General features: G+C 38.1%; 1 protein-coding gene and 1 non-coding gene across 2 annotated transcripts; both read left to right on the forward strand.

Annotated features, from left to right (window-relative positions):
* The first annotated feature begins 9219 nt into the window (after positions 1-9219).
* Positions 9220-9327, forward strand: LOC131308734 (small nucleolar RNA snoR100). The gene has a single exon (XR_009194556.1). It is a non-coding gene; the product is annotated as a small nucleolar RNA snoR100 (small nucleolar RNA).
* An 8819-nt stretch (positions 9328-18146) lies between these two features.
* On the forward strand, positions 18147-23395 carry LOC131320720 (FT-interacting protein 4). Its single transcript, XM_058351534.1, has 2 exons — positions 18147-18896; positions 20799-23395. The coding sequence occupies exons 1-2, from the start codon at positions 18296-18298 to the stop codon at positions 23216-23218; spliced, it is 3021 nt and encodes a 1006-aa protein (XP_058207517.1). The 5' UTR covers positions 18147-18295; the 3' UTR covers positions 23219-23395.
* Positions 23396-23584: the final 189 nt, after the last annotated feature.

Consider the following 23584-nt stretch of genomic DNA (forward strand, 5'->3'; position numbering starts at 1 on the left):
TCGTAGTACTTAATTTTAAACGCTCTGTTAAATGAAGTTAGATTCCGAGAGTGCCCTCGTTTATTAGGCGTAATTACTGAGGGAGTCTGAACGCGCGTTTACAGCTCAGCTAAAATTCGGACAACGTTGTCCTCTTTTTTTTTTAACGTTGTCCTGAATCGACCCATTTGAAAGGCGAGCGCGGTAATGGGCGGGCCCAGCTTATTTATTAACTGGAGCCCCGTACGGCATCGTTTCTTTTATTGCCGGTAAATAAAGTTTCCCCCTTTGGGCTAAAGTTTCCTTAAAACGTTAAAGTTTAGGCCAATTCTAGGCCCCGTTCCAGAAACCTTCTTAAAAAATAAACAGTTTATTTTTTATTTTTAAACTTAAAAATAATGTAAATAAAAAAATAATTTTTTAATTTTTTTCGCACCGTATTATAGATCTTGATGAGATTTATTAAATAAGATCCATATTGATAGGAAAATTATTTGCGTAAACACATTATTTTTTAGCTTGAAATTGTCTTCTTAAAAAATAAGTACTTATTTTACGTTCCGGAACGGAGCTTTGTCCTAGAAAATTACTAATACACAACCATCTTCCACGTAGTATTTTTTTAATTAGACCTTTTTTACACGTGAAAGAATAATCTCACAATTTTACATAAACGACGACAAAAAGAAAAAGTAAGTTACTTTTCCGATTTCTCTCGCCGAGACGAAATAATAATCCACAAAAGTTTGGCGTAAAATTAATAAATGCGAAAAAAATTCAAATAATGACAACCCAACCCATTTTAAGTTAAGTTTAAAATAACGCAACCTAACTCTAAACTCAACGCAGATAAAATAAAAAAAAACAAAAAAAAACTCTAAACTTCCCTTTCCGACTTTCATTCGTGGGGCAGGCACGAAGAAAAAAAACTGAGCTCCTTGACAATGGAGAATTGGACTGGACCTGTTGGCTTTTTAATGGAATAACAAAAGTATATGGGTACTTTCCTAATTTCCTTTGTACAAAAAAAGAAGAAGAAGAAGAGTATATGTATACAAGAAGAGGGCAATACAGGTAATTATGTATAACAAAAGAACAGTATACAAGAAGAGGGCAATACGGGTAATTATCCTGGCGGATTGGACCTGTTGGCTTTTAAGCGAATTTACTAATCTAAAAGCGACTTCGTGGCCCCCCTCGCCTTATTAAATCAAAGATTGTAGCTAAACGGTTATCTCTTAGCTCTCTCACAAAAGAGATCAGAGTTCGAGTCTGTTTTAGGTGTTTGAGATTCAGAATTATGAATAATTTATGAACCTCATGTGCATTAACTTACTAATTTTTCGGCTAATTTCCAATGATGTATAGTATAACATTGCAAATAAAATAAAATAAAATAAAAAACTTACTATTATTATTGTACCTTAATATGACCCCAGCACGTTAGAAGGAGGGTCGGTTTCTTCCTATTTCAATCTGGAAAGTCCCTAGCTAGCTTGTAGGGTGGGATATTCCACTCGTCAATCAAAAGTCCTATCACATACTCTACTATTTTGCAAATCTTTATGCCAATTCATAAAGAAGAAGAAGACTGCTCCTATCCCAAGAGCGCCAAAGACTTGGCAGGAAACGGACCGTGATTTTGAACAGGAACAGACAATATGGACAAAAGGAATCCAAGGCCAAGAGGGTATTATCGCTCGGACGCCGAGTCCCTGCAGTGTCCAAAAAGGGCTGGAAACTGCAGCCTCCCAAAACGACGTTGTTTTGGGGGCAAGTTACACGGGGCCAAGGCAAGAGAAGGAAAAGTGGAGAACCTGAGGGGGAGGAAAATTATTCAGTGCTTTTGCCTCCATCAATTCTTATAAGCCCGCATCTTATTTTGTGTTCCCAACAATCAATCTCTCTCCCAAACCCGCTTCCTCTTTCTTTCTTTCTCCATTATTCTCTCAAAGCTCCCCCCTCCAGAAAATAGTTCACCAATTGTGTCCATTTTTAAGACCTTGAAAACGATTTTCGTCTATTTTTGGCTACATCAAGTTAGAACATAGGAATAAGGAACAAATTCATCCAAAAAAAACTGAATCGTCCACATTTGATCGGTCAAAGAGTAGTCTAGATTGATTGTTGGAAGAATTTGTAATTATATGATTGGATGTTTTGTGAGGTTATTTTGTTGATACTGCACATGATTTGCAAAGAGAGAGAGAGAGAGAGAGAGAGATTGAGAGAATGGGTTTTTCACTCCGTTTCTTAGATGCCATTCTTGAAACTTGGGAGTTGAGAAATTAAAAGAGGAACAGAGGGGAATGAGAAAACAGATGGATTTTTGTGGGTTTGGTGATTGGGTTTCAGGGAAATGCATGCGTTTGGGGGAGAGAGAGATTTAAGGATAAAAAAAGATGCGGGCTTACAAGAATTGGAAAAGGCAAAAGCATTGTATAATTTTTCTCCCCCTCACGTTTTTCACTCTTCCTCCTCCTGCCTTGGCCGAGTGTAACTTGCCCCCAAAATGACGTCGTTTTGAGGGACTGCAGTTTCCAGTCCTTTTTGGGCACTGTAGGGACTCGGCGTCCATTATCGCCCATTCTTGGAAGGTCATTGCGTGGTCAAGAGACGATCATGGTGCGTAAGAGATATTTTTGAGATGTCGAACTGTGGCGCTAGAGTAATTGACCTACGGAAGAAGCATTCCCCTTGCTTATTTGGTGTAACTAGAGGCAAAATAGGAGTAATATTATATACGAGATCTGTGACAATGGGCATTTTATTTAATTTTTTGTAGTCGGATTATATGCAAATTGGAAGTCAATGGCAATTGTTGGAAATTTGGACGCGGGGCTCTGCTGTGCCTCATGGCATAGTACCTCCTACCCACACCCAAAACGGTATTGTTTTGAAGGAAAAAATATTTTAGCCTTCCTATTTGCAATCAAATAGAGCAGAAAATGTAATTATAAAAGTCTTAGAAATAAAATTTAATTATATCTCTTTAGAATGATATGATCAGAATAATAAGACTTCACACTGGTTCAAACGAATTGAAAATTGGAGCAAATAATTTTTTAACTGTATTTTTAATATATAAACAGCCTACAAAAATTAAGTGCTCCAATTTTTAACCCGTTTGAACAAGTGCGAATATCTTATTATTCTGAACATATTATTCAAAATGATCATAATTAACTTTTGTCTCTAGAACTCTCATAATCTGCTCTTTATTTAGGATCCTGTGGAACATAAATATGATTATTAGAGCCTTAAATGCAAAAGTTAATTATGTCTTTTTAGAATAATATGTTTAGAATAATAAGATATTCGCATTTATTCAAACGGATTAAAAATTGGAGCACTTAATTTTTGTAGGCTGTTTATATATTAAAAATACAGTTGAAAAATTATCTACTCCAATTTTCAATCCGTTTGAACCGGTGTGAAGATCATATTATTCTAAAGAGACATAATTAAATTTTATCTCTAAGGCTCTTATAATCACGTTTCTGCTCCATAATATTACAAATAGGCAGGCCAAAAAAAAATTTTCCTTCAAAATTTGGGTGTGGGTAGGGGGTACTATGCTAGGAGGCACAGCAAAGCCCCTGCGTCCCGGAAATTTGTACCAGTGGTAGAATTGTCTCTTAACTGGTGCTTTTTAAGTGTATAAAATAAGAGAAATTTCTAAAATTTGCTCAATGGGCTGATAATAATAATTGTGTGAATGTGTATTAAAGAGTATAAAAAATAACATAAATACATATTTTCTTTGTCTTCTAATGTGCTTATCGTCAGCCCAGTGAGCTGACAATAGCAAGACCAAAAATAAAATAATATTATTTTACCTACTTTCAGATGTTGCTGTCGTCCGATTTTCACTAAAAGTTAGAAGTAAGAAACACGTACGGTTAATTTTTTTTTACTACAATTTGCAGCCAAACAAGCAGTGGCTTGACCACTTCTTTAGAACGTGTCAATGGTTCTTATTCATCTGACCATTTCCTGTCACATAATTTCATCATCTAAAATCATTTCAATATTTCCTTTTGGGTTAGGTATTACTCCTATTTTGTAACGGAGGCGGGGGGCTGCTGCCCCAAGGGGGCAGCAGCGTGCTGCTGTCCCGGCTTTCCGGGCCCGCTCCGGTCTCGCTCCGATGATCTGAAACGTTCATTTTGTAGAGCTCGTCGAGTAGAATAACTATGCAAAAAATCAACTTAATTGAATATCATTAAGTGACTGATCGGAGCCCATATAACTCTCGGTCTATGGGTTACAATGGATTTGATTCAGTGTTTCGGATTCATTCTTTTTAAGATAAAAAGATTCCGATCAGGCATTTAATGATATCCAATTAAGCTGATTTTTTACATAGTTATTCTACTCGACGAGTTATATAAAGTGAACGTTTCAAATCATCGGAGCGAGACCGGAGCGGGCCCGAAAAGCCGGGGCAGCAGCCCCCCGCCTCCCATTTTGTAACCCACCATCTCATATAGGAGGCTTGACTACTTGGTAAGTCTCATCATTATTTTAGGTTTAGTGCATATAATATTTTTCTCATCCGTCCATAGACGTCAATGGCAATTATCAAAAATACTATTTCGACAACAAACATAAGAAAAATGAGTTGTTTTCCATAGTGGGTATTTATGGACTAAAAATGCCGAAAATATCGTCTATACATAACGTGAACTCGTCTTTATTGGCTCCACGGGGCATACGTGGAAATTTACTTGAAAAATGAAATTCACTAATAATTATTTATTTATTTTTGTTTATTCCTTAACATCAGCGGAGCAACTCAAACCAGCTGAATGAGAACATCTATATCTAGGGTAGAAAATTTCTAAAAATGAGACATTGTCATAACCGTAAATCAGCCGTTCAAAATATGCTTCTAATAGTCATTTTCTAAAAAATTACCTCATTCGAATATCAGCAAGGATTATTCATTCAATGTTTATCTTCGAGAATTCCGGAACAAAAATTGATCAAGCTAAATTTTTTTTTTGCAAAAAATCTTGAAATAACGTTTAAGACAATTAAACGACCCACATCATTAGTCTGAGACTCCAAAATGAGTCAAATCTATACCAATGGTGGATCTATAGCTAGGCTCTGTGGGATCCCCCACTCTAGCGGGGAGTACTTATCCAGGAGCAAGTACAAATTTTCCCAAGATCCAAAAAAAAAAAAAAAAGTACAAAAGTTCCCATGTGAGGTGAGTCACAGGATCAATTTTGCTCAAAAGAAAAAATAAATCTTAAATAAAACCTGCTTGCTTACGTGGCGCATAGTCGTCGGGATATTTGGAAGCAATGTTTAGAAGAGGCACGTCTCACGGGATCAATATCGACGGTTGAGATCCGAGGAGAGTTGTTCGGTGCAATCCCGGGCGTTGGATGCATGGAAAACATTTTGTCCGTAACACCGCCGTAACAGACGGGAATCTAAAACGAATGGAGTTCACGTGTGTTCAAGATCAACTACACACACAAAAAAAAAGAAAAGAAAAGGAATGTACCCAAAAAAAGAAAAAAGAAAAGGAGTTCACGTGTTGACGTAAGTGAGAGAAAAAGTGAGCCGACAATTTGTAGTCCAATGACATTTTCTCGCCTCTTCCATATGAAAGGTGATAATTTGATTCTCGTTAGGAGCGCGAGTACTTGGTGTGATGATTGATACTTTTTGGACTCGTCTAACCCATATGCCGATTGGGGCTTACGGTATCCCTTCTACGTACACTTAGGAATAGACTAGATATTTATCGAGTGGGAAAAAAACAAAAGAAGAGAGAGAGAGAGGGGGGCCCGGGGGGGTGCGGAAGAGGGAAAGTACGTCTCCAAAAGCCGAGGAAAGGTGATTGGCATTGGGCTTTTCTTTGGTTGGCCCGTTTTGGGGTTTTTGTTTTTGGTTGGTCTAAAAGGGAAAGAACTTTGGACTCTTATAATCAGTACAATTAGATGGGCCTATGTAAAAAGGAAGTCGCTGGTTTGACGTGAGCAGCCCTTTGGACTTTCACAACTGAACAATTCGCAAAAGGGATTGGGCTCACCAGGTTTCATTTGGAATCTACATCCGGAGGGCTAGGGGTGCAAACGAGCCGAACCTGGTTCATTTATTAAGGTTCCGTTCTGTTTTGAATTATTTATTCGTCTCGATGAGATGAATTATATAAGTTTTTTTTTTTTTTTTACTTCCACCCAAAAAATTTGAAAAATAATCAAATTTTCAGCAGGGGAAAAAAAAACCTCTTGGAAATTCTTCGACGAAGATTACATTTTAATTGTGATGCAGAGACCGTGTTTATAGCCAAAGTGATTTGCGTTTGAGACTTCCGAGCTTTAGTTTTATCACGGGATATCCAAAGTGATTTGCGTTTGAACCAAAGAGATTTTTAGAATGCTTGCCTCCACAAAAGAAATTTAACAACCGTTTTTCTCAACAGTTAAAGCGTGCTTTCGGTCTGCTCAGCTTGTCAATTTCCGACCAAAAGAAGAGTTTTGTCCCGTTATTATTACTGCTACTGCGTGGTTATCAAGACATGAGACTAGTAGGCCTGCAAACGAGCCGAGCCGCTCGGCTCGTTAGTGACTCGTTCAAGCTCGGCGCAGAAGTTAAACGAACGAGCTCGAGTCGATTTTTTCAGTTCGTTTTGTAAATGAGCCGAGCTCGAGTTAGGATAAGCTCGGCTCGAGTTGGCTCATGAGCCAGGTATATATACTTAGTTTATGATTTTTATTGTTATTTCTTAATTTGTTCTTTTCGTTTTTACTTTTCAGTCAACAAAAGGAGGCGAGAGCACACGCACACCAGTGCACCCCCGCTCCATAGGAAAATGAAAGATATATACCTTCACAATTAAAATATTTTTGGTTGTATTAGGCCTATGTGAGGATATATATATATATATATATATATATATATATATATATATATATATATATAAATTTTTCGTTAGTTCGTGAACAAGCTCGAGTTTGAGTCAAGCTAAGGCCCGCTCGGCTCGGGCTCGACTCATTAAGTTTTTACTAAGCTCGAGCTCGGGTTCGTTAAAAAATTAATAAACAAGCTTAAATACTGTAAAGCTCGACTTGACTCGTTTGCAGCCCTACTTACTTACTGGAGTAGTATTTTACTTTCTCTCAAGGTTTTCGATTTGAAAAGGTGAAATCAACTCTTTTCAACCCATGAAAGATCATCAGCTCTCCAAACTTGGTTGAGATTCTCGTAAGAGTCGCAAGCTTAGCTGGGCACTTTTCTTTTTTTAATAAAAAGGAAAAAATTTGATTCGTGCTCGTGCACAATGGATTCATCCTTCCATTTTCTCTTGTTTAGGTAGTCTCCCAGCCGGCTCCGTTCCGGAACTTAAAAAAAAAATTTATTTTTTATGATGGCAATTTTAAATTAAAAAATCGGTCTTGCTATTGTCAGCCCACTGGGCTGACAATAAACACACTAAAAGACAAGGAAAACACGTATTTCTGTGTACTTTATACACCCTTTAATACACATTCACACATTCATTATTGTCAGCCCATTGGGCTGATTTTAGAATTTTCCTTAAAAAATTATAAATTTATTGAAATTTAAAAATATGCAATATGGATCTTGTTTGAAAGATTTTGATGAAATTTTTTATACAATGTAAAAAAAATTAAAAAATTATTATTTATTTATTTTATTTTTAAGTTTAAATATATAAAATAAATTATTTATTTTTTAAAAAAATTTCTGAAACGGGCCTAATTGATTTCTTTGGCAGACATAGACAGCAAACTTTTGGAATGGAGAAAAATGGGAATGATGGAGTAATTACTTGGGAATGGTGGGGTCACAAGACTCACAACCATTGCCTTTAATTGCAAGTGGTGATAAGTCTGACACGGGCTGTGAGAGCAGGTGAAGGCCGCAGCCGAAAAATCATTTTGATGGCCGCCGGAATTCCCGGCAACCGCCCTCTGAGCGGCCAATCGAAAGGGAGGTTTAGCTTGTCAATTTCGAGCCGCAAAAATTAACAACCGCCTTTTGACGCGGCTCTTAGGCCCCTTTCAGAACACCTTCTTAAAAAATAAATACTTATTTCACATTTTTAAACTCAAAAATAATGTAAATGAAAAATAATTTTTCAATTTTTTTTTGCACTATATAAAATATCTCAATGAGATCTATCAAACAAGATCCATAGTGATCGAAAAATAAGTACTTATTTATCATTTCGAAACGGGATCTTATTGAAACCCATTTCCAAGCATGCATATCTACGATGATTACCTGGAACTTTGGGGTGTTCGAACAAATAAGCCAAAGTGGCTTATTTTTCGTCATTATTCAAATTTTTTTTCGTATCACTTGATTTATTCTCATTTTTTTTAGGAATTATTGCATCTTCATGACGAGAGAAATCTAAAAAATATAAAAATTTGATCGAAATCCAATATTTTTTGAATAAAGACGAAAAAAGTGGCTTATTGGCTTATTTTTGTTTTTATGTGGATTTGTTTGGCTTATTTTTTGCGGGAAAGCCAATGATTTTTTTGTCCAAACAAGCCCTAAATTCTCATATCGTCCCTCGCATGTAAAAAAGTGTATGCAGAAGAAATGAAAAAAAAGGTGTGTAAATGATTAAAGAGAGGGTGTAAAAATCATTTTTCAAAGTTATATCATTAATAGAGTGGAAGTTAGTTGTTTTCGTCTCGTACTCCTTGCATCAAGTGAAGGTTCAAACTCGAGAGTAGTCTCATCCCCTTTCTCCTAAACTAGTAAGTTAGGATTTGTCTTGTCCAAAGAAAATGTATGTCTTTTTTTTTTTAACAGAAAATACTCTGTATAGTACTACGTATGTCAATAGACCAAAAAAACACACCTCAGCCACATTCCTCTCACATACAGGTGGGGTCTGTTCCAGTATGTGAGAGAGATGTGGCTGAGGTGTGCCACACCGATGTGCCTCTAGCATTTTTGTTATACTACATTAAAAATTGTAAAAAAAATGTACCAAGTGTTTTAGTTTAGTAGAAACACAACAGTACTAGTTTTTTATTTCAAGTTTTGAGTCGACACTACTCGTTTTGGATTTTGAGAAAGGTTTTTAAAAGTAATGAATGATGAGAGATAGAATAAGAAAATTTATTGAAAATCATGCGCAGAAATTTTGAGACCCCAAACGAACAAACCCGAAAAGAGTTTTAAAGCCTATGCATTCTTTTTTTTTATTTTGTGCATACCGATGTTCTAAACTATCAATAAAGAAAGTATTGTAATGTGCACATAAATTGATTTGAGCCTCTAGGTCTGTTATCTCTGATGTCATTTGACTTTGATTTGCGGGCATGATTTTACAACAAAACGTCCTTGTAGCTCCTCAATTCTTGGAGGTTTAGGGGGGCCACTGTTTTAATGGTATTGACAAAGGTTAAGTCTGACTCCAATCATCTCAGTCCATACCTCCAATAATTGAGGACTAGATGAGTTATATTATGTTGTTGTTGTTGTATCAGGCCCAGGCCCCCCTTCTTTTTGGTCATGGCAGAACACGCCTGTTGGAACCCAAAAGGGCAATGAAGGGAGAAACTATTGGGCCGTAGCCTTGACTTATGGGCTATACAGCCTATACTCGTGAGCGGGCGGGTCTTTTTATTAGTAGTATACTATTCCCCCTCGGCCTCCTCGATTTGGTGTTTGCGATGGGACTCGGGAGGAGCCACGAATAGAGACACGCGCCTAAAAGAATGGGAATAACGTTAAAAAAAAGAAATATTCTACTACAACTCCAATTTAAAAGGCCGTGTTGGGGGTCCCACACCTGCCCGAACCTGCACAACAACAGAGGTCGCCTGTCTGTCTGTCTGTCTGTCTGTCTGTCTTATGTATGTCGCAGTCCCCCAAGTACAGTACAAGATAAACACTTCCTATTGAAGTTTCCCTCCACAGCGGAGGCAAAGAGGTTCAAAGCGGCTAGAAATGGCAATTCAACCCGTTCCGTTACGATCGTGGCGGATTTTTATTATATTTTTGGAGGTCAAGGGACGACGGCAGAAATTCTAATCACAAGAAAGATTGGTAGGAAACTATACAAAGAAAATGTATTTGAGCTCATTTTGGATCTCATAAAAATTGAGAAAAATTTTCATAAATTTTTAAATATTATTTTATGAAATCCTGTAAAAAAATCAGCTCCAACGAATATCGGTAAGTATTACTTTTAAATTCGTTGAGGCGAAACTGCTCAAACGCATTTTTCCTTACATGATTCTCTGCAAATCTTGCTTGCGAATAGCATGGCTCTAACTATTTCTTCCATTTTAATTTTAGATAATAGATTTTGGTTAAATTATAGTAGTAATAGTTATTTCATATGAAAATGATAATACCAAAACTGTTTTTGTTAGTGTCAAAATTCTAATGCACAAAAGGTTTGTACCATGTAGAATGTACAATTTTTTTATACATTAAAGTTTTGACACCAATAAAAATAATTTTGGCATTACCTCTAAAACTTTTATTGTTTGTACCCACTTATTTTAGAATCTATGACATTTTCTCAATTGAAAAAAAATAAGTGGGGGCAGGGCTGAGGTACCCATAAATTACCCGGTCCGGGTTTGGGGAGGGGCTAACTTTTCAGGTCGGGGTGTGCAAAACCCGCCCCGCCCCTTGCCATTCCTATTCAAGCCCCACGGGAGGCGAATTTGGGGTTCAGGGCTATAGACAGCCTTTAAATCCCCTTTTGACTAACATACTAAGGCTCCGTTCCAGAAACCTTCTTAAAAAATAAGTACTTATTTTGTCATTTCTCATTCAAAAACAAGAAGGGTCATTCCACAAAATTCAAATAAAAAGTTTCTTTCACATTTTTAAATTCAAAAATAATGCAAATGAAAAAAAAAAGTTCAATTTTTTTTGCATCGTATTAAAGATGTCAATGAGATCTATCAAACAAGATTCATAGTGATAGGAAAATTATTTGCGTAAACATATAATTTTTGAGTTTGAAGTTGCCTCATACAAAAAATAAGACTGTTGCTATGATAATGGGCGCCGGCGGAGGGAAATCGTACCGGCGGCCACGCCGGGCCGTATCCGGCCACCGAACGGCCGATCCGAGCCGTCCAAAAATTCTATAAAAAAAACGAGGGGGCCTTCGCGAGAATCAACGGCATCCGAGGTGTGTAGGGTGCTTGATCCGAGCACTCTTTTTCCTTGTAGGGTGCTTGATCATATATACACGGAAAATGGGTGCTCAGATCAAGCACCCTACACACCTCGGATGGCCGGAGACGGCCGGGCGCGGCTGCCGGTATGATTTCCCTCCCTGGTCGGTCGGTACCTATATAAATTCTTCCAAAATAAGTAGCAGCCTTCTTATTTTCAAGAACAAGCCTTCTTATTACACAAAAAATAAGTTCTTATTTCGTTTCTGGAACGGGCTCTAATATCCTATTAACCCGCTGACGCATACAATATTGGAAGAAAAAAAAAGTGTAAAAAACAAATACTATTTTTTTTTGGGTCAAACGGAAAATTTAAAAACAAATACTATTACTACTACACAAAAATGGCTTATCCCCTCTTGTGCAGGAATTGTACACTGCAGTTTTGGGCCCTGCTGTTTTATAGTAAATCACGAATGAATTTAACATTGGGTATCGAATTTTGGGTATTTATTGGCTATTGTTGGATCACTCATTCGGTAAAATCTTTGATAGTTAGCAACTATAGTTCAATTGTCATGTCCAACGTGTGAAGAAATATCACTAAAAAAAAAAAAGGAAGCAAATTCTCTATCGCTCTCTCCCATGATCTAAGAATACGATGATTGTCAAACTGACATCCTTTAAAAAAAAAAAAAAAAACCCTACTTTTCAAGTCATTTTTTATGATGAGTGTTAGGCGAATATTAAGGGCCAGTTCCAGAACCGAAATAAAAACTTATTTTTTGTCTAATAAGAAGCCTTGTTCCGGAAAATAAGAAAGTTGATATTTATTTTGGAAGAATTTATATAGGTATCGACCGGCCGGGGAGGGAAATCGTACCGATGGCCACGCCGGGCCGTCTTCGGCCACCGGCAGGCCGATCCGAGCCGTCCAAAAACTCTAAAAAAAAAACCGAGGGGGCTTTTGTGAGAATCAACGGCATCCGAGGTGTGTAGGGTGTTTGATCCAAGCACCCCTTTTTTGTGTGAAATCATATATACGAAAAAGGGGTGCTGGGATCAAGCACCCTACACACCTCGGATGCCATTAATTCCCGCTTAGGGCCTCCTCGGTTTTTTTTTTTAGAATTTTTGGACGGCTCAGATCCGCCGTCTGGTGGCCGGAGACGGCCCGGCGCGGCCGTCAGTACGATTTCCCTCTGCCGGCGCTCATTCTCATAGCAACAGTCTTATTTTTCGTATAAAGCAACTTCAAGCTCAAAAATCATGTGTTTACGCAAATAATTTTCTTATCACTATGGATCTTATTTGATAGATCTCATTGAGATTTTTTATACAGTGTAGAAAATTTTCAAATTTTTTTTTTCATTTACATTATTTTTGAGTTTGAAAATGTGAAAGAAACTTTTTATTTCGATTTTGTGGAATAACACTTGTTATTTTTTAATAAGAAATTTCAAAATAAGTACTTATTTTTTAAAAAAGTTTCCGGAACGGAGCGTGGGAGTTATTCAACACTGAATAAGAGCATCCCCCTTCGAGCATTTTATACCACTTTTAGTTCCGTAGTTGGAAGATAAATTGTTTAAGTTTAGCAAATTTGTAGTAAAGGACACCCACTTTCTTTTTTCTTGAACTCTAATAATACAGCAGTGCTACAATCACCGACCCCCGGCCACCGACTGCGTGTGGGGTTCACTCGGGGCCCCGCACGAATGATCCGAGCCGCTCAATAATTTAAAAAAAAAACCGAGTGGGCAACATGAGAAATAAGCTCAATCCGATGTATGTACGTGCTCGTTCCAAACTTTTATTTTGGAACGGCTTGGATCATCTGATTTTGGAACAGCTCGGATCGAGCACGTACACCCATCGGATTGAGCTTATTTCTCAGATGGCCCACTCAGTTTTTTTTAAAAAAATTATTGAGCAGCTTGGATCATTCGTGCGGGACCCGGAGTGGACCCCACACGGGATCGGTAGCCATTCATATTATTTTTTGTCTTTATCCATTTAAATTTACTATTTTGCCCTTGAATGTATAAAAAGGTGTAAAATAGTCAAATACACTTCTTTACACATTCAGGCCCCGTTCCAGAAACGTTCTTAAAAAATAAGCAGTTGATTTTACATTTTCAAACTCAAAAATAAAGAAAATGAAAAATAATTTTTCAAATTTTTTTGTATTGTATAAAATATTTCATCGAGATCTTCCAAACAAGATCAAATTGCATATTTTTAGATTTTAATAAGACCATAATTTTTTAGCTTGAAATTACCTTCTTATAAAATAAAAACTTATTTTGGTTTTCGGAACGGAGCCTCAAAGGCAAAATAGTAAATTCAAATAAATAAAGATAAAAAAAAAAGTTGCTAAAAAAAGAATATAGAAATCAATTAACTCCTAATAATACTCGCATTTACTCGGAAGGAAGGAAGGAAATAGTATCCATAAAGAACAGTGGGGTCCAGCTCGCAACCCCACAAGCTAGTCCGCAATTCACGCGCCTCGGTTGTGCGAATGCCAAAAACATTCTCAAAACCAGAACAAAGAAGAAAGGAAAACACAGCTCTCTCCACTTCGACCTCGGACTTCGAGTCTCTCTCTCTCTCTCTCTCTCTCTCTCTCCTCTGATACTCTGAAGAGATTCTGCACGCGCTCCTTGCCCCAAAGCAAAGCTCCTGTCAAAATCCAACCTCCCACGCTACACCCCGACCGTACATGTCCCAATCCCAATATTTGCACGCTAGATGGGATTTACAGTAGAGAGCTGGTATTCCCCCCCCCCCCCTCCCCCGGCCCCACCTCGGTTTTCCCGAACTACCCTCCCCCGCCCTCTCTCTCTCTCTCTCTCTGTTCCTTTCTTTTCTTTCTTTCTTTCCTTACAATTTTTTTTTTCCCTTTTCTTTTCAGTTTGATTTTTTTTTTCATTTTATTTCCTTTTCTTTTTTTCCGGTTTGATTTTTTTTCTCTTTAATAATAGGTTCAAGTCTAATTCTAGACTTTGTAAAATAATTAAAAGAAAAAAAGTGTTTCAATTGATCATATTTATACGACTGTTTTATTTTTCTTTTTTTTGTCATTTATAGATTCAAAAATATAGTTACGAAAATAAGTGTTTCAATTTTCAATCCGTTTAAACCAGTGCAAAGATGTTATTTTTTTGATCATTTCATCATAAATTGTCGTAATAAATTTTTGGCTCCAAAGCCTTTCAATGAACATCCTAACCCTAAAAGAGTCCTGAAACTAAATAATGAGTCTTAGGGTGCTCGTTGAAAGGTCATGAAGCAAAAAATTCATTAAGATTACAATTAGTGTTCGAGAACTAATTATGAAATGTATTTTGCAAACGACGTATTAATCCAGAATACAAATATTATATTTAGGATTATTTTTTTAACTATAGTACAATTTAATAAATTTGTTAACCATTATTTAGCATAGATCCTCTTAACTGATTCTGTAGTATGTTACTTCAAATCACGTTTTTACTTCATAGGATTGCAAATGGCTGGTTTCTATTTTTTTTAAACTAAAACGGAAACGTTTCAGGGGCTTCGTAGGAGCTACTGTGCCAATGGGAACAGTAGAGCCCTCGGATCCCCCCTAATTTTTAATTAATTTTTTAATTTAATTACTTATAGCTTATTTATTTAATTTCTATAAATACACCCTTTGTATATTTAAAAATATAATTCAAGAATTAAGTACTTTAATTTTCAATTCAGTTAAATCAGAGCAAATATCGTTTATATATATTTTTATTTTAAATGGTCATAATGAATTTTTTGGTTTAAGGTCTTTCAACAAACACCCTAAGACTCATTATTTAGTTTCAAGACTCTCTTAGGGTATCCATTGAAAGACCTTGAAGCCAAAAATTTATTACAACCATTTAGGATGAAATGATCAGAAAAATAACATCTTTACACTGGTTCAAACGAATTGAAAATTGTAACACTTATTTTCGTAACTATATTTTTTAATCTATAAAGGACAAAAAAAATAAAAAAAGCAGTCGTATAAACATGATCAATTGAAACACTTTTTTTCTCTTAATTACTTTACAAAGCCTAGAATTAGACTTGAAACTATTATTAAAGAGAAAAACAATCAAACCGGAAAGAAAGAAAAGGAAATAAAATGAAAAAAAAAAACCAAACTGAAAAAAAAAGGAAAAAAAAAAAAAGAAACTGTAAGGGAAGAAAAAAAGAAAAGGGAGAGAGAGAGAGAGCGGGAGGGTAGTTCGGGAAACAGAGGTGGGGCCGGGGGGCCGGGGGGGGGGGGTGGAAGGGGGGGCGTGTGTCAGGGGTGAGTAGCAATTTACTTTACAGTAGTACTCCTCCACTAATTATTTTGGTCAATTAGTGTTTCAATAAATCTAAGGACACATGCATTTTTACAAAAAATTTACACATATATTTTTATGAGGCCCATCTCAGATTTCACTAATATGATCTGAACCGCTTATTATTTTTAAAATAATTTTTTTAGAGTTTTTGTAAAAAATTAACTCGATAAGATATCGGTAAGGGGTTTTTCAGAAATAATAGGGTGAAACAGCTTGATTCGCTCTGCTATTTCTGAAAAAACCCTTACCAATATCTTATCGAGTTGATTTTTTACAAATACTGTTAAAAAATTTTTTAAAAATAATGAGCGGTTCGGATCATATTAATGGGACCCGATATGGGCCCCATAAAAATATATGTGCAAAATCTGTGTAAGAAGGTATGTGCAAGTAGCACGGTTGTTATTGTTAGTAATTTTCTTTTTATCGGCCTTGCTAACAAATTCGAATAATAGTATTGCAAATCTGACGAATATTATTACTCCTTCTGTCCCATTTTCATTGTCTCTTTTTGATGTTCGTATCAATTTTTAATCACTTATATCTTCTAATATAAATCTTAAAAAATATGTAATATATATCTTATTTGATATATTTAAATTTGTTCTATAATACAAAGATGTCAAATCACGAAAATATTATAAATTGAAAAATATACGCAATAGACACAAAAATAACAAAAGGAATAATGAACAATAAAAATGAGACGGATGGAGTACATACATTTCTATTGGATATTAATACAAGTTTTACCTATTATCTTACATTCTTTGAACGGATATTAGACTAATCTTTTCTTTGATAATCAGATGTCTAGTAATTTCTCTTTGACAAGTACCCTCGACAATTAATGTGGTTATGTACGAGCCTTCAGAGAGTATTTTCCTGGAAAATATTATTTCATTGTGAAAAATATGAAAAATTATTTAATGCCTGTGGGTTATGGTAGGGGAGCATAATTTTCGTCCTGAGCACATATTTGTGTGAAGTTAACAATAAAAGTGTATAGAGCCACCGAAATGTGTGGTGAGGAAGGAGTTGGGCACCCACTCACCCTACCCCAGGGGTGCCACATAATCACTCGAAAATTAGTAAGTTGTCCGAGACCATTACTAAGAGGAATTTAACCCGTTGTAAATTAAAGTTGAACGATCCAACAATCTTAACTTCTTAAAATATCACAAGCAAAACGGATCGTAGAGTAGTTTGTTCAAACTTAAGTTTATTTTTGTAAAATCGAAGTTTACTTTTGCAATTCATTTGTAAAAAATTCAACGAATTGCAAGTATATGCTTGAGTTTATTTTTGCTTACATAAACAAATTGAAAAAATGTTAATGTCATTGTTGTTTTTGTTAATGTCAAAATCTTTATACATAATTTTTTTTGTACTGTGCAAGGTACGAAGCTCTTATGCAGTGAAAATTTTAATACTCCGTATTAACAAAAATCGGTTTGACATTACCGTTTCCCGACAAATCAACATTAATTAAATACTATTTTAGAAGCGAACAAAAACTCAGATTCTGTCACATTTACTTACATGTCGGTAAAATCTAAAGAAGGGGCCGCATAATTAAATTCGGCAAATGGATTATAGCACCATAATTGTTACGTGAAGCACACGCGCAGAGAATTAATTGCGCATTAATTATCATTTATACTAATCCCCATTTAATCCATCCATATCTCCTTCTCTCTCCTCTCTGTCCCTCTCTCTCTATCCCTCTCTCTCTATCCGTGGACCGCTTTGCGTTTCTAAACGCCAAAATCCGCGGACCGCTCTGTGTTTCTAAACGCCAAATTCCACCACGGTCCCTGTAGTTTCATAATGGTTTTACAGTGGTTCCTGCAATTCTAAAATTTATCAATTGAAATCCTAATTTTTCATATCCTTCCCAATATAGTTCACACGTTTGGGGAAGAAACAACACGTACGAATCACATGATCAAATTTCACAAGAAGACTAGCCCTATGGCGAAAAAGATGAATTATTAATCCTTCTATTTTCACCTGCACCTACATTGTTGTTTTAGTCCTGATAATTTTACTCTCATTTTCTTTTGAAACATTAACGAAGATGATGGAAAGACAATCTTAGAGGCGGTTGGTGTGGGTTTGGTACCACAACCATTTCAATAATCTTTCGTTTTCTTACGATAAAAAAAGTTTAAAATTCGAGGAGATTAGACTTATTATTAGGGAGATAAGACTGTTTTGCATGTCTTTGATTTTAACTTTACAATAGCTAATTATCTTCATGAATTCAGTGGACTTGGGCATGCCATAGGGAACTCTTACCTTACAACGTGTACAATGACCGATCCATCCATTTTGGCAATGAATGACTTGGATTTTAATTCTAACAATGGACGGTTCAAATTTTTAGGAGCTCGGATTAAACTTGACCTGTCCGTACTGAAATGGGCAGTCGGATCGACAGCACTACACGCCGTAGGGCCTCCTAGTTCAGCTCCAGATGCACACATTGAAATAAAATTGGGAGTTCAACATTGTTCAAAGTGATGAAATTAAAACCACGTGTACCAAGTCAAAACCCACTAAAACTACTTGACTACAAATGTAATTTTTCCTTTCAAAAGGGGGAAAAATCCAAATCCAAAGTCCTCTCCCCGTATATTCAACATTCACTGTTCTGTAGCAGTAGTGTACTCTCTCTCTCTCTCTCATCTGTTTGACCACTCTCTGCTGCTCTGCATCTCTCTCGAGCAACCCGTTTGTCTCCATTTCCCCTCTCTTCCCCTGTTCTCAAACCACATTCCCCTGTCCTCTCTCTCTTTCTCAGCCATGAACACCACCGGCAAAGAAAAGCTGGTGGTGGAGGTGGTGGCGGCCCACAACCTGATGCAGAAAGACGGGGAGGGCTCCTCCTCCCCGTTCGTCGAAATCGAGTTCGAGAACCAGAGACAGCGCACCCAGGTCAAGTACAAGGACCTGAACCCCATCTGGAACGAGAAGCTGGTGTTCCACATAAACTCCGCCGAGGACCTCCCTTACCGGACCATAGAGGCCAACGTGTTCAACGAGCGGAGGTCGAGCAACAGCCGGAACTTCCTGGGCAAGGTGAGGGTGCCGGGGTCGAGCGTGGGGAGGGAAGGGGAGGAGGCGGCGCCGGCGCAGCTGTTCGGGCTGGACAAGAGGAGCTTGTTCTCGCACGTGAGGGGGGAGCTGAGCTTGAAGCTGTATCTGTCGAGCAGGGAGGAGGTGGTGAAGGAGGTTTTGATGGGGAATAATGGTGGGGGGGTGAGTAGTAGTAACCTGGTTTTCTCGGCGAAGAAGAGCAAGAAGGGGATGGGGGTGAGCAACCAGCATCATTTGGGGATGGAGGGTAAAATGGGCAATCAGAATCTGAATCAGCAGATTCTCAAACAAGGAGAGCAAAACCCAGGTAGGTACAGTAAATTTTTTTTTTCCCCTTGGGTAAAAAAAACAAAAAAAACAAAGAGCAGGGACAATTCGCAGGGACAAACGCGTTTGGCCCCATTTGGATCCCGAAAAAATTTAAAAAAATATTCATAAATTTTTGAATATTATTTTATGAGGTCCTGTAAAAAATCAGTTTCAGTGGATATCGGTAAGTATTACTTTTGGATAAGTACCGATATCCACTGGAGCTGATTTTTTACAGGGCCTCATAAAATAATATTCAAAAATTTATGAATATTTTTTTAGATTTTTTCGGGATCTAAATGGGACCAAACGCATTTGTTCCTGCGCTCTGGATCTAAATAGGACCAACCGCATTTGTTGTCTGTCCCTGCTCGTAGCAGGACTGTAAAAAAAATGGGTTTTTTTGGTACTCCATCTACTGTTTGAGTCTGTTTCTGTTAGTATTTGTTTTGGTTTGACCGTCAGGGTGTCCGGCCTGCGTACTTACACTTATACGTGCCTCGACTATTCCCCGGTCTCGTCAAAGGGACGAACCTCGACTGTTTCGGTTTGTTACTGTCATTAAAGGACACGATGTTCGTTTGCAGAGCCAGCCCGGGATAAACCCCTCGAGTTTGGTCAAACCCCGCCATGAGAAAAAAAAAAATCTGGGAACCCAAAAAGCCCCTGCCAAAACTAGCAAGAGGGAACATAAAACCCTTCCCTTGTCTACGACTCCATGCCATTCGAACTCGGATCTTCGACTTGTATTATATTTTTATATACTTCATCCGTCTCAAAATATTTTGTCCGGTCCGCAAAATGAAGACTTAAAAATAATGCATTTCTTTCGAGAAAAAATCCAAACTTTTTTCGTAAATTAAAAGAACTCATCGATATCTAGTAAATTGTTGAAAAAAATTTAAATTTTTTTTACAAAAAATATATTATTTTTACGTCCTCACCGGACAAACATTATGGGATGGAGGGCGTATATATTTTTGTGGTTAAACAGTGACTGGACAACCAGGCTTGAGGTCGGGTCGGGCAACCCACTTAGCGGGGACCACACTGTTTATTTGTTGCGACTCTAGAGTCAAACATAGTGATTTTTGTATAAGTTGAAATTTAAATGGAAAACCCCCAAAAATTAATACTCCATTTATGAAGGTTGATTTTTGTGCTTTTTAAGCTTCTGCTTGCTGTTAATAGTTGTCATTTTAAAGGGTAGCTTTGAAAATGGTTTTTCTGTCTTATTTAATCACAGCGCTAATCTTTCGACACAAATTTTTTACTTTTCGCTTATGGGTAAAAGATACGTTGAAAAGAAAACGAGAAAACCCAAAAATTAAAAAGTTCTATGAAGTTTGATTTTTGTGCTTTTTTTTTTTTTTAGCTTCAGCAACTGCTATAGGCTCTGTCCATATTTTGTTCCTGGAGATGTTTTTGCAGTAATTAGTACCCCTCGTCCCATAAATAATTTCTTAGAACTGAAATAATAAATAGAAAAATTAACAAATTTGTTCATATCTAGTAGCTTTCCATGGAAAGAGTTTGATTTTTAAAAATAAATAAATATGGGTTCTCTTTAAATTCTCATTTTGTATAGTGAACAGTCTCTTTGGAAGGTACACAACAATCCAAACATAACATCATCCAAAACCCTCACATACATGTGGGGTCTAAGCGCACACAACTGGGCCCCACATGTATGTGTGGTTGTTGATGGTGTTGTGTTTGGATTGTTGTGTGTGTGTGGGCTCCACATGTATATGAGGAGTTGGGATGGTGTTGTGTTTGGATTGTTGTGTATGTAGCACTATAATATTGGTAGAAATCAATTTTGTTGTCCATAGTCTCTTACCGAAATTTTGTTAACAAGCACTATATGTTTCTCTAAATTCTGCTCCCATCTCTTCAGGTGATATCAAGCCTGTTATCATCACCAGTGGCCATGGTCCTGTTATCCCCACCGCTGGTGGCGGCGGCATCATGCGTGGCTCAGCCGGTGGTGGCCTCGGTGTTTTCTCAACTGGGTCAACCGAGTTTTCCCTGAAGGAAACAAGTCCCCACCTCGGCGGGGGTCCCTCAAACAAGGACTCAACCTATGACCTTGTGGAGCAAATGCAGTATCTCTATATCCGTGTGGTTAAAGCCCGCGATATCTCGGTGTTCGGTGGCGGTGAACTGGTGGCGGAGGTGAAATTGGGGAACTATAGAGGAATCACGAAAAGAGTCGGTTCAAATCATCCTCAATGGGACCAAGTTTTCGCCTTTTCGAAAGACTCCGTACAATCATCGATAGTGGAGATCTTTGTGAAGGAGAATAATAAAGATGACGACTTGGGCCGCGTTTGGTTTGATTTAAATGAGGTTCCGAAACGGGTTCCACCCGATAGTCAGTTGGCTCCGCAATGGTACAGAATGGAGGATAAGAAAGGGGAGAAATCGAAGGGGGGAGAGGTTATGGTTTCGATTTGGTTCGGGACTCAGGCAGATGAAGCTTTTGCTGAAGCTTGGCATTCAAAAGCAGCCAATGTGCATTTTGATGGGCTATGTTCTATTAAATCAAAAGTTTATCTGTCACCGAAGTTATGGTATTTGAGGGTCTCAATCATTGAAGCTCAAGATATTGTTTTTGGGTCGTCAATGGTGAAGTACCCGGAACTTTCTGTGAAAATCCAAGTTGGGAATCAGGTTTTGAGGACTAGAATTGCCTCCACAACATCGAACCGGACCTTTTCTAACCCTTTATGGAATGAGGATTTGGTGTTTGTGGTAGCAGAACCGTTTGAGGATTACTTGTTGGTTTCAGTTGAGGACCGGGTTGCCCCAACCCGGGAGGAAGTTCTTGGCAGAATGCTTCTTCCAGTGACATCGATTGAGAGGAGATTGGATGATAAACCGGTGAATTCCAGGTGGTACAATCTGGATATCCATCAGTTCAACAATGGGTCGGATGTGAAATCTGTGACGAGGTTCGGGTCTCGGATTCATATCCGGGTTTCACTTGATGGGGGTTACCATGTGCTTGACGAATCGACTTTGTACAGCAGTGATCTTAGGCCCACTGCGAAACAGCTTTGGAAGCCCCATATTGGGGTTCTTGAAATGGGGATTTTGGGTGCTACTAATCTGATGCCGATGAAGGTGAAGGAAGGGAAAGGAGGAGCCACTGATGCTTATTGTGTGGCGAAATACGGGCAGAAATGGGTCAGGACCCGGACCGTGGTTGATAGCTTGTCACCCAAATGGAATGAGCAGTACACTTGGGAAGTGTTTGACCCGTGCACTGTGATAACAATTGGGGTGTTTGATAATTCAAGGGTTGACAAAAGTGCCAACAACGCCACAGGTAGAGACTCTAGGATTGGAAAAGTTAGGATCCGGCTTTCAACCCTTGAATTTGATCGGGTTTACACCCATTCCTATCCCCTCCTAATGTTGCATGCCTCTGGTGTGAAGAAAATGGGGGAGCTTCATTTGGCGGTGCGTTTCTCGTGTGCTAATATGATGAATGTGCTTCATAGTTATGCAAGGCCGTTGCTACCCAAGATGAATTATGTCCATCCCTTGTCGGTGAACCAATTGGACAACTTGAGGCACCAAGCGATGAACGTGGTGGCGGCAAGGCTCAGTCGAGCTGAGCCACCATTGGGGCGGGAGGTGGTGGAATACATGCTCGATCACGACTCTCACATGTGGAGTATGAGGAAAAGCAAGGCTAACTTTTTCCGGCTCATGAATGTTCTATCTAGTGTGTTTGCCATTGGGAGGTTTGTGGAGGCTATTCAGAGTTGGCAAAAACCGGTTTATTCAGCCTTGTTTGTGATTTGTTTCGTCATTCTTGTTTTTGTTCCGGAGATCATAATCCCGTTCGTGTTGATTTTCATGGCTTTAGCTGGGATTTGGCGGTTTAAATCACGACCTAGGAACCCGCCTCACATGGATACAAGACTATCGTACGCGGAGGGGGTCCACCCAGACGAGCTGGACGAGGAATTCGACTCGTTTCCCACTAGCCGGAGCGCGGAGATCGTTCGGATGAGGTATGACAGGCTGAGGAGCGTGGCGGGGAGGATTCAGACGGTGATCGGTGACATGGCGACACAGGGCGAGAGGTTCCAGGCGCTGCTGAGTTGGCGCGATCCTCGGGCGACGTTTCTGTTTGTGATCCTTTGCATTGTTGCTGCATTTGGGTTCTATTTGGTGCCTATCAGGTGGGTAATTGCACTCTGGGGTTTGTATTTCCTGAGGCCACCTAAGTTCAGGAGCAAGCTGCCTTCTAAAGTGGTGACATTTTTCAAGAGGCTGCCCACCAAGGCTGACAGCATGTTGTAGGGCTTAGTTACAATTTAGGGTTTGAATAGTTAGGGACTCAGGAGGTACCTTTTTTTTGTTGGTAGTTTTGGATGCCCTTTAATGTTTTTGTTGTGGTTTGCCTCAATTCAGTCTTGTAATCTATGTCTAGGATACTTCTTTTGAATATCTTTTATGTTTCCCCCTAGTGTTGTGGAATCCAGCCCTCTATAGTTTCTAATTACGTAGTTGTCAAATAATCAGGATGCGTTCTACTAACTACAATAAGTATTGTGAAAGAATAATGTCTCATAAAATAAAAAATAAATACTTAAGAATAAAATAAAAAACTTACCGAAACAGGGGCTCAGTAGGCAACAAATACTCCGTTATTCATGTATTTTTCGA

The sequence above is a fragment of the Rhododendron vialii genome, chromosome 1a, assembly GCF_030253575.1.
Source record: "Rhododendron vialii isolate Sample 1 chromosome 1a, ASM3025357v1".
NCBI classification, from domain to species: domain Eukaryota; kingdom Viridiplantae; phylum Streptophyta; class Magnoliopsida; order Ericales; family Ericaceae; genus Rhododendron; species Rhododendron vialii.